At 41.9% G+C, this 16,811-nt stretch overlaps 1 protein-coding gene across 5 annotated transcripts in view; it reads right to left on the reverse strand.

Moving 5' to 3' along the window:
* The window catches only part of TSPAN9 (tetraspanin 9), a 185,836-nt gene continuing 181,511 nt past the window's right edge, over positions 12,487–16,811 (reverse strand). For all 5 annotated transcript variants that reach the window (XM_021393887.1, XM_021393898.1, XM_021393877.1 and 2 more), the window contains one exon: positions 12,487–16,516. In XM_021393887.1, coding sequence (XP_021249562.1) covers positions 16,445–16,516 — 72 coding nt within the window. In that variant the 3' untranslated portion in view covers positions 12,487–16,444. The remainder of the gene's footprint in view (positions 16,517–16,811) is intronic.

The following is a 16,811-nucleotide window of genomic DNA, read 5'->3' on the forward strand; positions in this document are numbered from 1 at the left end:
CAAGTGTGATGTAAATGACTGAATGGGACTGCTCCCCAGACATTGTTTTAATGACTAAACTTTGCTCCTCACACTACTTTGCTTGTGCTTATAGTATAGTTTTTCTGTGTTCTATTGTACATGCCATGTCTGCACTGAACTCTGCCAACCTAAGATTTCAATAGAAAGGTTAATTCTACATATAGGGGAAAAGAGGCTTTCCAACAGCCTGGTGCACTCCTTTCCTACCATTCATTGCAGTACCCCAGGAAAGGGATGCAGGGATTATTACCAACCTTGTTCAATGCCCGGAAAGGGCATTTCTGTCCAACTCAACCCTAGTGAATAACATTCATGTAGGGAATGGCTTCTTTGTGTAGGCTCTCTTATCTCTGCTTCCAGTTTTGGACAAAGACTTTTCTGAAGAAAAAAATCTTGTGCCTAATTACATTGTGCAGCAGAAGCAACTGTGGGCAGTTTCTTCTCTGCTTGGGGAATGAAGCAAGCAAGATTGAGATGATCAGAGAAAATCCTACTTTGCGAACTGTGGGATTGGGTTGTCTGGGAAGTCTGAAGAGCAGGGCCACTCATAAGAAGAAGCAAAATTAATTCCCACATCTCTGCGTTATGTATCCTCATGGTGTCTCCTTCTTCCAACATTAAAGTAGCATGGAAAGGTATACTGGGTAAGGCTGAGATTGAGTTAATTTTCTTGGCAGCAGCCTCTATGATGCTGTGTTTTGATTTTGTGAGTAGAAGTGTAGACAACACACCGTTGTTTTGGCTGTTGCTGAGCAATGCTTGCACAGGTTTCAAGGCTTTCATTTTTCCACTCACTCCCTACAATAAGCAGGTTGGGAGTACACAAGAAGTTGGGAGGGAACAAAAGAAGGACGACTGACCCAAATTTACCAAACTGATATTACATGGCATATAAAGTCATCTGAGGGGAGGGTGGTCAGGGGGGCTGGAAGTTGGTCTGCTTGTGAGAAGTGGTGAGTGATGCCTTTGCATTGCTTCTTTGTTGCTTTCTTTTCCCCTTTCTTTTGCTTATTAAACCATCATTATCTCAACTCATAAATTTTCTCTTTTTTGCTCTTCCTATTCTCTCCTCATCACACTGGGGCTGGAGGGGAGTGAGCAAGTGTCTGTATGGTGCTTAGCTGCTGGTTTGGATGAACCCACCACATAGAAAGGAAAACCTCTGGAGTCCATCTGCTGTTCACGCAGTCAGGCTTTTACACAGCTACAGCATATTCCAGTACTCAAATGTATGCACATGGATGCATAGACCCAGCCAGATATGGAGGATTCATGTCTTCTGAAACTGCATGTGAGTATCATTTCTCACTGTTCCATGCCAATCTACCCATTGTCCTATTTCTCACTGTTTTTTCTGTCTTGCCCATCTCTAATATGATTTGTCTGTTACTCCATCAACACTTCTCTGCCTGGACTGTGTGTGCAGCTGCCACAGGTAGATTGCTGGAATTTCAGGGCCTTTTACCACAATACCCCTTCTAGTTCATGATGGTTGCTTCATCCCTCTTAAGCAAATTATTACACAGAAATATCAGAATGGGAGAATCCATAACTCTCAAGTAACTTTTCTCAGGTAATGATTTCTTACTTCCCCATGTACTTGTACAAGTTGCATATGGTGAAGGAAGCCAAGTAGCAGCCAGTGGTTTATTGCTGGAATTGGCAAGGCAGAAGAAGCTTGAAAATAGATCATGTTTTTTAGATAACCGCTTAATGACTTAGCCATGTGACTTTGTGATAAGCAGTGTACACAGCCTTGCATCTGGAAGGGGAAAATCTTTCTTGCCCTCACACTTTTTCCACATGAGGAAACCACTTGTTTTTCCTGTCCTCTGTCTGCTCTTGCCTTTTTACTTCAACTTTCTAGTTTGTGAATCTCCTTCTATCTCTGTCACCCTCTTCCTATTTTCACACCTTATTCTCTCTCTTCTGTCTTCTCCCCTCCATAGACTGCCTCTTACTTTCCTCCTTACCTTTTCTTACTTTTTTATCTGTTTCTTCTATGTCCTGTCTCTCACCAGCCTCACATCTGTTACTTTACTATTTCCCTCATCTCTTCATGCCTCAATACCTTCTTATGCTTTTTAATATGCTTATTACAATAATTCAATCTTTCTGGAGAAATTGAAGAGGATGTAGAAAGGTTTACAAAGATCTTCACCTTGGCTCACAGATTTTCTTTCCCCCTCCCCTCATTCTGCAGCCGGTCTTTCCTGAAACAGCACAGAGAACACAGCATATCTCTTCCTCAAATGAAGTTCCATCTTTGAGCCCTTCTTTACTGCCTACACTTAGGGCGATAAGACAGAAGCAACATTGTGGTGAATCCTTCCTGGGCTGACCACAGAGATACAGTTCCAGGCCTCAGGCTGAATCTGGACAGTGGGATGGAGTGCCTCACAGCAAGATCATGGACAATACCAAATGGGTGGGGAAGGTGGTCCATACGCTGGAAGGAAGGGCTGCCATGTAGAGAGCTCTCAAAAGACTGAAGAAAAGGTTAAACAGGAATTTTTATGAGTTTCAGTAAGAGCAAATGTATGAAATTCTTTAGCTGGGGTGGAATAACCCCATCCAACAGTACAGATTGGGGGCCAATATAAAAGAAAGCATCTTTGCAGAAGAGGACATCAGAAGTCTTTTTAGAGTTGAATGTGACTCAACAGTAAATCTTATTGATGAAGAACCCAGTATTAGCAAAAGCATAGACAGTCAAGGGAGATAACTTATTATCCTCTATTTGGTGTTCATCTGGAACTGTAGTACTTGAACCCAGTTTGGGGCTTCCCAGCAGAAGAAGAAACTAACAAACTGGTGTGGGTCCAATGGCATGCCATTAAGATAATTTGAGGCTGCAACACTGTCACAGTTATCTTATACCAGAGAAAAATGAGAGAGTTGAATTTGTTCTTAGAAATAAAAGGGAAATCTCACTTGCAGTCTTCAGTTAACTAAGTAAAAAGTGTGGAGAAAACAGAGCTAGGCTTTTCTCACATGTGTAGAGTGAAAGGGTGAGGGGTATTGGACTAAGATCATGGAAAATTCCAGTTAGCTACTGGGATATTTCTTTTAATCATTAATGTAGTCAAAGGCTAGGACAGATTCCTCAGAGAGGTTGTAAACTCTTTGTTGATGGTGTTATTCCTAGCTTGACTGGCTAAGGCCCTAAGCAGCCTGATGTAACTTGGAAGTTGCTGATTTTCATAGACCCCTTCCACCTTAAAATTTGTGTGATTTTTTGTTTTCTGTTGTCATATGCGTGTGTGCACCAGTGCTTTCCTGGATCGACTGAGCTGCAGATTTAGTTTCTTTCATCCAGATCTCTTCTTCCTGTAGGGCCTAGAAAGTACCTTAGTCTACAGAATATAGGAAGAGTAACTATCCAAAAGTTGATGCAATTGAACAAGTACTAGAAAACAAGGACCTGGAGGTACATTTATTTTTCCTCTTTTGAAGATAAGGAAGAGCATATTATCTAGTGAGCATTGCTCCAATATCTATAAACATAAGGAGCCAGAACACCTCTGTTTCCCATCTTGGCAAAGTGATGTCCTTGCAGTATTGCAGAGTCATAATCCCTGAGCCAGCTGGTGAATGCCTAAACCTTCAAGGAATTAAGGTTTAGGCTCCAGCAATGTCTCAACAGCAGGACAGAGTCTTATAGAAAGGATGCAGGTGACATGGCTGGATTCAGGAGTTGACATGGCTGTGTTGCACTGACAAAAATGAAATGCTCTTGCCACCATTTTTGCTTTCTTGCCTGTCAGCCTTCCTGGAGCTGAAGTTGAGCCTTCAACTTGTTAAACTGCAGAGCCACAGGGACATGTCTCAGTGTGCTCACTCAATGTACACCACAAAAATGTGTTCTCTGTAAACTCTTAAGAATTTTTGCTGTGTAGATACTACTATGGCGCTCCTGTCTTTTCACTGCAGTACTCTGTGTTGTACTGAGGTGCTAGTAAGTGCTAGGGTCCAGGAGAAACTCTAGCCCCAGATGAGATTTGGAAAATGGATACACAAGACCTCCTTCTACAGGTCCAAGCAGAGAACATGACAAATCCTGTCCAGTTTCCAGGCAGAGACTAACCACAAAGAAAACTGGAACTCTCTGCCTCAAGGTTCTGCCAAAGGCTCCTTCTGCCCTGCTCTCAACCACATCCTCAACCAACCTAGCCAGGTCTCTCTAAGACCTACTCTGCATACTTTCAGAGGCTGTTTGAGGCTATCAGCTTGTTTGTACACTGCCCTAAGCATACTCTGCATTCAGCTGTGTTCTTCTAGTCTATCTCCTACTTTCTTGGCCTTCCAATGGTATTCTGTTTTCCTAGGGTTCTTTTAACATCTCTGATTTTTTCTTGGTCTCTGTGAATCTGCTCTCTGCTCTGTTTGCATTCCTTCAGTTTCATGCTGTTTTTTCACCTCATCAGGGACATTGTATGCTAAGCCTCTTTGCAGCTATTTTTTTCCATCTTTCTGAGACTAGTCTCTGTTATCCTTCACATTTGCAGGCTTTATGCTATTTTCTTACCTTCTCTGAGACCTCACTGAGGTTCTTTTACAGTCTATTCAAGATCCTTAGCCTCTGCAAGGCAACTCTGGGACTCTTTCACTGCTTTCCTAGCCTCTCCAAAGCTGCTTTGGCTCCTTTTCCTTTATCAAAACAGAAAGCAAGGCTGCATATTTTTCACTGTTCCCAGGACTACGTATAGCCAACACATCAAAATGCATGAAATTATTTGATACAACTTGAGCTTGCCATAAGTTATTTTGAACGCTGTTATGGTTTGAAACAAAGCACAGTAAGTTGATTTTTGCCTTGAAGATTTATGTTTAATTCATTTAAATGATCAGTTAAATCCACCAAAAATGCTATATCTGTGAGCCATTTACTCTCCCAGTTCCCACTTAGAGGCCCAGGGATGCCAGCTTCAGGGACGTGAGAAATATGAGAATCGGTCTTCACTGGCAGCCAGGATTCTCGTATTTCTCATGTCCCTGAAGCTCACATCCCTGGGCCTCTAGGTGGGACATGGGGGAAAATCCTCCTGCTGTAAGGGTAGAACAAGTCCGAGACCACCTCATGAGACTGAATGTATACAAGTCTATGGGATCAGATTACGCACAGACCAGGGTCCTAAAGGAGCTGGCTGATGTGGTTTCTGAGCTGCTCTCCATCGTATTTGAAAAGTCATGGCTGTTGGGTGAAGTTCCCAGGGACTGGAAAAAAGGAAACATCACTCCCATTTACAAGAAAGGGAGGAAGGAGGACCTGGGGAACTACAGGCCGGTGAGCCTCACCTCTATGCCTGAGATGATGGAATGGATCCTCCTAGAAGATATGTTAAGGCACATGAGGGTTGAGTAGGTGATCCAAGACAGCCAGCATGGCTTTACCATGGGAAGGTCATGCCTGACCAATCTGGTGGCCTTCTATGATGGAGTGATGACATCAGTGGATAAAGGGAAGGTGACCGATGTCATCTGCCTGGACTTGTGCAAGGCCCTTGACATGGTCCCACACCACATCCTTATCTCTAAACTGGAGAGATGTGGATTTGAGGGGTGGACTATTCTGTTGATAAGGAATTGGTTGGAAGGCTGTAGACAGAAGGTCGTGTTGAATGGCACTATGTCCAGGTGGAGGCTGGTGACGAGCGGTGTCCCCCAGAGGTCTGTCTTGGGACCAGTGCTCTTCAACATCTTCATCCATGACATCAATGACGGGCTCGAGTGCACCCTCAGTTTGCTGATGACACCGAGCTGAGTGGTGTGGTTGACACATTAAAAGGAAGGGACGCCATCCAGAGGGACCTCAACAAACTCAAACAGTGGGCCCATGCGAACCTAATGAATTTCAACAAAGCAAAGTGCAAGGTTTTGCACTTGGGTCAGAGTAATCCCAGATATGTACACAGGCTGGGAGAAGAGCTCCTTGAGAAAAGCCCTGTGGAGAAGGACCTGGGGGTCCTGGTGGATGAAAAACTGAACATGAGCCAGCAGTATGCTCTTGCAGCTCAGAAGGCCAATGGTATCCTGGGCTCCATCAGAAGAGGGGGGGGCTAGCAGGGACAAGGAGGTGATTGTCCCTCTCTACTCTGCCCTTGTGAGGCCCCATCTGGAGTACTGCATCCAGTACAGGAAAGACATGGAGCTACTGGAGAGGGTTGAAAGGAGGGCTATGAAGATAATCAGAGGGCTGGAGCACATCCCCTACAAAGACAGGCTGTGAAAGCTAGGCTTGTTCAGTCTGGAGAAAAGAAGGCTGCAAGGAGACCTCATTGCAGCCTTCCAGTATTTCAAAGGGCATTATAAAAAGGAGGGGAATCAACTTTTTACTTGGGTAGATAGTGATAGGGCAAGGGAGAACAGTTTTAAGCTCAAGGAGGGAAGGTTTAGATTGGATGTCAGGGAGAAGTTCTTTACAGAGAGGGTGGTGAGGTGCTGGAACAGGCTGCCTAGAGAGGCTGTGGATGCTCCATCCCTGGAGGTGTTCAAGACCAGGTTGGATGGGGCCGTGGGCAACCTGGTCTAGTACAAGATCCGGAGGTTCGTGGCCCTGCCTGTGGCAGAGGGGTTGGAACTTGGGGTCCTTTCCAACCCAAGCCATTCCATGATTCTATGATCTTCAAGTTCTGGCACAAATTTTCCTTTTGATTCCATAAATGACTTAAATTTCATTTTGCAAATCATAAAATCATTTAGCATTTTACCTCAACTTAGCCACTTGGCTTCAGAAAAGTAAATGATCTGTCCTCAATCAGCATCCATACTTTTAAGAAATTCCTGGAATTTGCAATGATTCAGTCCCTTGGACTTTATGAAATTCACAGCTTTGATGATGATTTGCATGATATTATCTACTTTTAAAGCTTGTGCACATAAATTTTCTTTATGTACGATTTCATCAAACATGAGTTGCCAGTGGCAATTGCATTGTCTTCTATTAATTGTATAAGTCCCTCTTTTTTAGCAACCATCGCCAGGGCACCGTCAGTAGCCTGTGTAAGTCAACGAACTCTTAAGACTGCCACTACAGCAGGTGCCCCAGAGTTTACGATAACAATTGGTGAACTATTCCCTGAGGTGAAAGGACCCAAATCATTATGGGGAACATATTGGTGCCCTGGTTCGAACCCAGGAAAGAGTTACTGTAATTATCCGGGTTACTGGTTTTGTGGATATTGGGGATGCGAGACCATCGTAACAAGTGATAGATGGAGACCAGTAAGGGACGACGAATTTTTGCGGGTAACATGGGGACCAAATGGGTGTGATCATCCAAAGTTTGCGAGGGATGGAATGGTATATTATAAAGGTACTTGTACCCATTTGAATTTAGAAATCTTACAACTGGCTAATGCAGGTTGGGCTGTAGGGAAAATGTGGTCAGTATTTATTCACCACGGTCTCACAGACCCAGGAGTGGTGATACAAATTATTAGACTTATGCCACAAACACCTCAAGCAGTCGGACCTAATAGAGTGATATCAGGAGAAAATTCGGAGGTCAAAGCTCCAGGGGTACCTGGGACAATTCGACCCACGGTAACCACAAAAACGCTGGCTCTCAGCGGGACGGTAAAACCGTCCCTTATGAGTACTACAGAAAATCGTGAGGTGATATTTGAAAGTGACACTTGGAAAATCATAAATTCTAGTTTCCAGGCACTGAATCGGACTAGTCCCAATATAACCAAGCATTGCTGGTTGTGTGTAAGCATGAACCGCCCTTATTATGAAGCAATAGGAGATCTGGAAGACCCGACATATTCAGATGAGAGTAATCCTTCTCAATGTAATTGGGGACAGGAGATAGGAATAACACTAACACAGGTATCTGGAAAAGGTAGATGTGTAGGGACTGTCCCAGAAGGGAAAAAAGATTTATGTAACATCACAGAAAGGAGCTCACATTCACATAAATGGTTAATTCCCGCCAATAATACTAGATGGGTGTGTTCATCGCTAGGTGTTACTCCTTGCTTGTCTTTAAAACTGTTTAATATGTCACATGAGTTTTGCATACAGGTAATAATTATACCAAGGATTCTATACCACACTGAAGTTTACATGTATACTCACCACACGGTGGCTGAGTATCATTTGGCAAAAAGGGAGCCTATTACAGCTGTCACCGTAGCAGCTTTGATGATTTTGGGATCTGCAGGGACTGGTACAGGGATAGCTTCGTTAATTAGGCAAAGCCGAGAATTCACCGCTCTGCGTATTGCTGTGGATGAGGACTTGGCCAAAATTGAACAATCTATTTCAGCTTTGGAAAAATCGGTAAGATCCCTCTCGGAGGTAGTTCTCCAAAACCGAAGGGGACTAGACCTAGTTTTCCTGCAACAAGGAGGACTTTGTGCGGCCCTCCGGGAGGAATGTTGCGTGTACGCAGACCACCCCGTGGTAAGGGACACAATGACAAAATTGCGAGAAGGATTGGAATAACGCAAAAAGGAAAATGAGGCTCACCAGAATTGGTACGAATCCTGGTTTAATTATTCACCTTGGCTTACTACATTGTTGTCCACCATAGCTGGACCTCTACTGTTATTAATTATGGTATTAATCTTTGGGCCATGTATCTTTAATCGGGTGGTCGCGATTGTGAAGAATCGATTAGAAGCGGCTCATTTAATGTTAATGTGCGCTAAATATGAGGCTATACAAGGGAACGAGGATGAGGAGGCATTTGCTCTAAGCAGACAAGCACTCCAGCGGTTCAATGAACAAAATGAGTAGGTATAAAAGAAAAAAGGGATTGTAATAAAGTTATAATTGTTTGTTCACTGTAAGAGGAAGTATTTGTTCATTATAAAGGGAAGTTCTGCTGGTCTGGCGGTTGGGGTTGCAGGCTGTAGGCAAGTGTCCTAATCTGGTGACAACTCTTGCGAAAGCGTAAACACCCTGCTTCGCTGCTTCGCCTCCCCACCTCAGATCGAGCAAATCCCAGGACGAGGAAAATTGTGACGACACCTAGCAACAGGGAGGCGCAGCCGCAGAAGGTGAACGAACATACTAGAATCCACGCCAATCCGAGACTATAAAAACTGGGAATCGCGGACAGAGAGCGCACGCCATTTTGCGGAGCTGTGACTCCTTGGCCGCCCAGCGCTGCGTTTTGCTTGTGTTTTTGCTTACTCAAATTAATAAAACCTTTTTGTGGATCAGTTTGATATAGTCTAATTTATAACACCAATAAGTAGTAAATGGAACCCCTTGATACAGATTACAACTTGTGAAATGACTCCCTGGCTTGAATTCAGACTTGTGCAATCACTATGGACAAGCCTAGCAGTCACTGGCCTTCATTCTAACCCTAACCTATTTATTGAGTGAGGCCTAGTTTCATCTCAGACTTGTCTCATTATCATGAACTTCTTTGATGATCTGTACTCAGGTCAGATGTCACCATTTCCAGATATATCCTGCTTGCCTCGCTTGAGTACCACAGCCTCATAAGGACTGGGCTCTGACTAGTGATGCCCCAATTCTACTCATGGGGCTGGAACTGTTAGTTCCCACCTCACCTTCCCTTAGAGAACAACAGTACTCTTGCTCAACCTTCATTAAAAAAAAAAGATAAATCTAGAATCACAGTAAGGGTCAGAGATGAAAGAAGACTGCAAAGCAACACTCAAAGTTATGCTGGAAATTTGCAAATAAAAGTGAAACATGTAAGATTTTTTTTTTTTTCTGAAGATTATGGAGTCTGTAGCAGGAGTGGGGTCCTTACTATATAACTGAGGCTCAAGATCAGTTTGAGAGAGTGAAAGCACAGCACAATAGTTGGAATGGTGCTGGAAACAGACTACCAAAAGAAACTGAGGGCCATAAAAGAATTCTCTAAGGAACACTGACTTTTTCCAGGGAGTGAGGTGCCAGGTGTGTTTGTCAATCACAATTTAGAGTCACAAGGTTTAGGGTGAGGGCAGAGAAAACAGTGCTACAGTTGAAGTAGGCTGGTCAAAAGTAGTAAGCACTCTTAAATTTGCTTCTGAGGAATAATAGGGAGCCTGTGAAAGGAGGAATCCTGTCCCAGGATCATAGTTCTGCATAGGGCTAGAACTGAGAGAAAGATGTGTTACAAATACTGCATTTGTCATGTGGGTGGAAAGGAACCGCTAAAGAAAAGTGATGGCTGCAGAAAAAAATATTTTCTCAGTAATACATTTGAGGAGAGAATAAAGTCCTTTACCTATGGGTAAGCCTGAGGTTTGGATTGTTGTTGGGTACATCACTGAAGTTGGAGTGGGGCTGGAAAAAGCCGCCAAAGGAAAGTCAGGACTGCAAAAGAATTCTCTCACGAGTATGGAATCTGTGGAGTTAGGTTAGAGTTGAAAGTCACACCTCTGTGATATAGGCTGGTTTAGCAATAGGGATCAGTATATTAGTTTAAGGACAAATATATTAATTTAACAAAAGGAATCTATGAGTGCTAGTTCTAAAACCTTCCATTTCAACTTTGCTTGGTGTGTGAACTGCCTTGGTTTTTTTTCTCAGTCTGTGTGAACAGTCTTGTTTTCCTCAACAATTTTGCTTCACAAGAAGCACTGGAGTCATAATAGACTACTTTTATCTTTTGCACCCAACAGGTGCAAGGACATCTTCCTCAGATTTCACATATATTGTTTTGGAAGTTGCTTGTTATGGCCTAACAAGCAATGGAAATTTGCCAAATTGGGGAAAAACAGCTAAAGGTCAGCCAAAAGTCTCAGTGATTAAGCTGATGATGGAAAAATGGGGATAAAGTAAGTGGGTGTATGACCACCCAAGACACTACTGTGCAAGCCTAGAGGAATATTAGCATATATTAATGAGTTATTGGAAAATAATAAATATGTATGCCAATGTACTGCGTATGCATGTCTTAACTGTTTAAATGTAAAACCTGAACTCTGAGAGCGTGTGCTTGTTTGTCAAGTTGCCTGATAGAATCATGAGGAATAAAGAAATGCCACTTTCTAACACCTCATTCGAGTTAGAGAGTTTTCTTCCTGGATTTTGGATGGCATATGTCTTAATTGTTTAAATGTAGAACTTGAACTCTGAGAGCACGCATTTTATCAAGCTGCCCGGTACATACTGTGAGGAATAAAGGAATGCTGGCTTTCTAACACCACACTGGAGTTAGAAAGTTTCCTTCCTGGATTTCAAATGAGAACTGTGACTGAAATAAGACTGCCAAAATAAAAGCATCAGCTACAAATAAAATTTCTCTCAGGAAGAACAAGTTTCTGGCACAAGCGGGGTCCTGTAAGGGCCTACAGGTTATGGTTAATGTTGACAGTCAGAGGAAAGCACAAAACCATATTACAGTGGTACTGAAAAGGGCCTGCCAATGAAGGAAGACTGAGGATCTGGAGAGAAGGGGTTCTTAACCTGTAAGATACTTAATGTTTAAGAGAATATAGAGCGCTACATGTGCAGTGGGGATAGTAAGGGACAGAAAAAAGTAATGCAGTCTATAATTAGAACCCATCTATGAGCAGCATTTATTCTATTCATGGATTGGGGTCTTTGGACTGTGGGTCAGTTTGGATTCTAGTTAGGGCTGACAGAAAGGCTGCAGATGGAGTGGGGTTGGGAAGGGGCTGCTAAAACCAAGTGGAAGCTGCAAAGAGATTTCTTCTCTGAAGAGTGTTGTCACTGAAGGAATGAATGGAATCACAGTATCATTAAGTCTCCCCCAACACAGATATCCTCTTGCTTTAGTCTTCTTCCTGTTATCTTACACTGTTTTGTACCTCTTGTCTCATTTTCCCTCAGAACGTGCACGTTCCAATGCCAATCTTTTCTCCGCTACTCTAGGCATACCCTTGCCTCCTCGTCTCACACTCCCAACATACTTTTCAACTTCAAATTCCATTTATCCTCCTCTTAGTCTTAGCACACATGGCTTCCATACCCATTCCTCTTCTTCTCTCCATCAAAGTTTTAGTCTTCTCATTCTGACTGCAAATACTCTCCAATTCCAAGCCCCTCAACTCTCACTTCACATACTTTCTCCAGTTCTAGCCTACAGCAAAACTTCTGGCTCCAGACTTCTTCCACTCAACTCACATACTAAACAGTATGGAAATTTGTTTCCTTCCAACCCTTGGATTGCAAGACACAATACTTTCAGAGCTCATACTTTACTAGCTTCCACCCACTCAACACATAGATACTCTAAACTATTCACTCCCTCTCTGTTCCTAAGTGGCTTCAAATTCTAGTCCTTCTGACTCATTACATCTCCGTTTCTATGCACATATTCTCTGGCTCCAGCCCTATATCTCCACATCTTTCTTCAGTCCTGCCCAAATGGCTCACTGTTTACCTACCCATTCAAGCACCTCCTGTAGAATCACAGAGACATTTATGTAGGAGTGGATCTCTGTGAGTCATCTTTTAGGCATTTTTTTTGTACACTTTTGATTTTAGTGATAAAGAGAGTGGGAGAGAAATGAGCTCCAAGAGTCACCTTTTAAAATATCCTTTATTTGTGTATCATCCTATTAAAAAACTTTTATATAAAGGCAAAAAAAGGTATTGCATAGAAGAAACACTGGTGCAAACATCACCTGGTGGGAATGGCATGTTGTTTCTTTGTGTCTACTATCTACTGCACAACGGATGGCTAGCCTGTAGGCAAACATCTCCGTGTTTCTCCACATAAGCTACAGGATGAAGCTGTTCAACCCTATAAAAGGAAGTTACATCAGAATGTGTGCCCTATTCCATGCTGCTCCCAAAAACCATCTGCTGGGAAAATACCCTTTCCTTTCTTGTCTTCCCTATACCTGATCAACATGCTGCCCAAGAAAGACCACAAGAAGCAATTCTGCTGTCTTCTGCTTGCACTTCTCCTGTGTGTGTTTGTAGTCCATGTATATTAATAATAATGGAGACGGTAGGGAGGGACACAGGTAAGAGAGTTGGCATAACTTGACCACAGTCGAAGAACTCAATGCATCGCATACACAAATAACCTCCTGTTATCATTGATAAATTTCTGCCATTAACATCTCACATACTACTTAACTATGTGCAGAGAGAGTGTTCTTTTCAGTGCTCTCCACCTGCGATTCCTATAACTAAAAACCTCGGCACCACCAAAAGGAAACATAATTCACTGCTATCACTTCCACAGTTTTCAAGCAGAGGTTCCTTCAAGCAGTTTTCCCAATATGTCTCTGCTAAGTGCTGATGCAGCTTCCAAACACAAAGCACAGTGAGACGGCAGATACACTACAATCTGAAGAAATACTCAAAGAAACAGCATTTTCACACACTTGAACTGTGCTTTCATGAATTAGAGATGCAGAGAGGTATGTACTTATACAAATCAATATTTGTGTATACTAAATATATTTCTACTCAATTATCACTTTTTTTTTATTTAAAAACATGCTAAAAACTTGTAGCTAGATAACAAAAATGATGTTTGGGGAAAACACATAGACAGCCACCCATCAGCATAAGCAAGAAAAGTGCATACATACATGAGAGAAAGCTCCCTTTGACCAAACAGTTAAGAGGCAGACAGTGCCTTCTCTGACACTTACTGATGCAGCCTCACACTTTCCAAGGCTCTTTTTGTTGCCTAGGAAAATGGCATTACTTTTCTTCTCCTTTCAGGATGTCGGTCTTCTCCCACATCAGTGAGTCAGCTAGAGACACAAATCAGCCCTGCTCTTGACTACCTTACTGTAGAGTGGCTTCACAGAGATGAATACACAAAGCTTGTGTAACTACTTCAATTAATATTGTGCTTAGAATGATAAAAGTAGTCTTTAGAAAAAGACTTCAGGATCTATGCTACTTACTATTAGATTGTGAAATGGAATGAAGCATTCTACAAAAATAACTTTGTATGGAAGGCAAAATAGTCAAATTTGCAACTACGCATTTCTTCTCTGTGTTACTCAAACTTTTGTTTTTACTTTCCTATCATTTTCACTAATATTTTTCGTACAAAAACTGTATGTAAATTGAAATTTAAGTTGTAGTAGGTACCACTGTGCAACCCAAAAGGACAGATGTGATGTGATGCATCCTGTTCTTCTTGAACCCCAGAGAAAAAAAAAAAACAACAAAGAAAGCAACTCTGCCTAAAGGGAGAGTGTAATAGAGCCATTAGATGAAAACTATTCTGTCTTTTCTTGTAGAAATAGGAACACATTTTAGTAATTTTGTATACAGTCTTACATGTAGCAGCAAGTACACTGGGCATCAGAGCCCCTTCTTTGATGAGCAACATCTCCAGTGAGGCTCAGATGCTCCTGGTCCCAATTTTTGTTAGAAATGGAATTAAAACTGGATTCAGTTACTGTGCTTTCCTTCTACTCCTTCCCTGATTTTCAAAGGCGACGCAAATTAAATAGCTGAGCCCATATGGTGTTGTCTGCTTCAGTGGGAAAAAGATTTGTGAAACTTCAAGCATCATGCTCATGTGGACAAGGGGCCATGCTTTAAGATCAGTAACCTCCTTCTTCACTGTAATACCCAAAACCCAAATTCATCTCTATATCTTATGCATTCACACTCTTTCTGTCATATTGATCTCAAAGGAACTTCAAAAAGTGACACACAGTCCACACAAAATGCTACTGCTGTCCGATTTACAAATGCAAACAGGATCTACTAGGAACATAAACAGGGGACTAATACTTCCCAGACAGGAAGTGGCCCAACAGTTATGTCAGCCCATCATTAAAAGATTGGCTGAATTATACACTGAAACTAATATATTTTAAGAGTTTTAAGCATAAATATTCAGACTGGACATTAGGAGAAATATGTTTACCACAGGAGTAGTTTGACATGGCATGGCTCTGAAAGGGGTACCACAGAGGCGTAAGAACTCCATCCTCAGCAATTTCTGTTATTCAGTCTAATAACATCACAGTCAACTCCACCTCACACAGGTCACAGCTGTCTTTTGAGAGTGACATTGGATGAGCTAACCTACAAAGGTCCCTTCTAACTGCTGCTAATATAAACAGTAGTATTCCTTTCAGAGCTGAGTTGAGCTCTGACTGGAGTTAAATTACAACATCCTCCAATGGCCTTTTCTTCTTCCCTCACAACTGCAAAACTTAGGAAAGATCTCAGAAAAAAAAAGTAAATGGCATGGCTTGCAATGAAATAGCATTTAAACTAGAATTTTTGTTCAAATTTTGTAGCCAGAACGTGGCTAAAAAATATGTATCACATCCCAGTGAACTCTGGATCACCTCATTGCATAGACTTGGCAATCTCCCAGCGTGAACCAATTCTGTGCTGAAGGTGTGACAGTGCATAGTCTAAGTGTTTTTTGGAAATTGCCCCTTTTCTGCATCTGGTCTTCTTTAATCAAATTCATTTTCCTCTCTGTCCTGAGACACCTTTCCCAGCTCAGAGAAATAGCTGTCATCTTTTTGAGGGAACCCATTCACTGAAAGGCGTAGCATGACAACACTGTAATAAAATTGCTACTCCTCTTTCTAATATCTAGTAACATGCCATGCTTTAGGCAAACTTTTTGAAACAGACAATATGGTCTGTGAAGTCTGCTGCCAAATGGCCAGCAGGTCAGACTGCAACCTTTCTCCCTTATGCCAGGGAGAATTCACTCGCTTAGCCAGTACTTTTAGATTTCAAAGTAGCATGATATCAACGTAGTCTAACAAGGGCCATCAAGAGGCACAGTCTGCTTTGGCTGGGTAAAGACATTGAAATTTAGCCTCATAGGAGTAGGAAGCTCCTCAAGAACTTGAGAAACATTCTCTTTATCTGTCCCTCCTAACTGTCAACTTTGAAAAACATGTCCTTAGGAGACTGCACAGTGGTTTCTACACTAATGTACAATAAATGTGTAAAAACAAATATAGTAAGAAGCTATAAATCAGGCTACTAAATTCTAAGCTATATTTATCATATTAATAATGATCATCATTATCATAACAAAAAAAGTATACACCATCAGGTACAAGTAGCTGCAAAGCAAATCAGCTCCAATTCCTAGGACTCTCAGAGTGGCTTTTCCAGGACTTCCAGTGAACTGAACATGAGGGTTGAAAACTTAATGGAAGACTTTGAAGAATTCTCCCTTAAAGTTTTATATATATAATTTTTGCACATATAGCACATATTGGAAGAACAAAATGTTTTCTTAAATCAAGGGAATAGTCTTAGATCTATGATTTTGTGTAGAAAATACATTTGTTTGGGGGCTTTTCCCCCTCTCTTTGGCAAATAAATGGCAAATGTGAAACAGACAAAAATATGAATCAAATAACAAGCTGTAATAATAACTGTACAAGTAACAACAAAGTAGATCAGTCAGTGGGACGGATTCCCTCAGCAGGGCTGGGCTTGATACTCCTTGCAGTCACTCCTTTTGCTCATTTTTATGATCAAACAGAAGGATTGATGTGATAAGGTTTCAGAGGCTTTAGGCATCATATTTTTTTCCAGTCCTGTGAATTTGCTGGAAGAGTGTCATGGAGAAGGCCATGCCAAGAATCTGAAGGAAAGCAAACAATGAAGGCTTCAGTACAAAAAGATGGCCAAAACTGCACTACCTGTGTTCATAGTCCAACTTTAGTTTTAAAAGTCATTCAACACTAGTCAGATTTCTCAATCTTCAACACTGATCAGTAAACAAGGATGCATATTATGAAGGCACACAGCAATGCCTGAAGATGTATCATTTGGTAAAGCAGTGATGAAGGCAAGAAGCTCTCAGGGGTCTTTGTCACACATGCAAAAAAAAATTCAGAAAAAATATGTGTGTCACTTTTCTTTTTTACCCAAAAGCT

The sequence above is a fragment of the Numida meleagris genome, chromosome 1 (genome assembly GCF_002078875.1).
Source record: "Numida meleagris isolate 19003 breed g44 Domestic line chromosome 1, NumMel1.0, whole genome shotgun sequence".
Lineage (NCBI taxonomy): Eukaryota > Metazoa > Chordata > Aves > Galliformes > Numididae > Numida > Numida meleagris.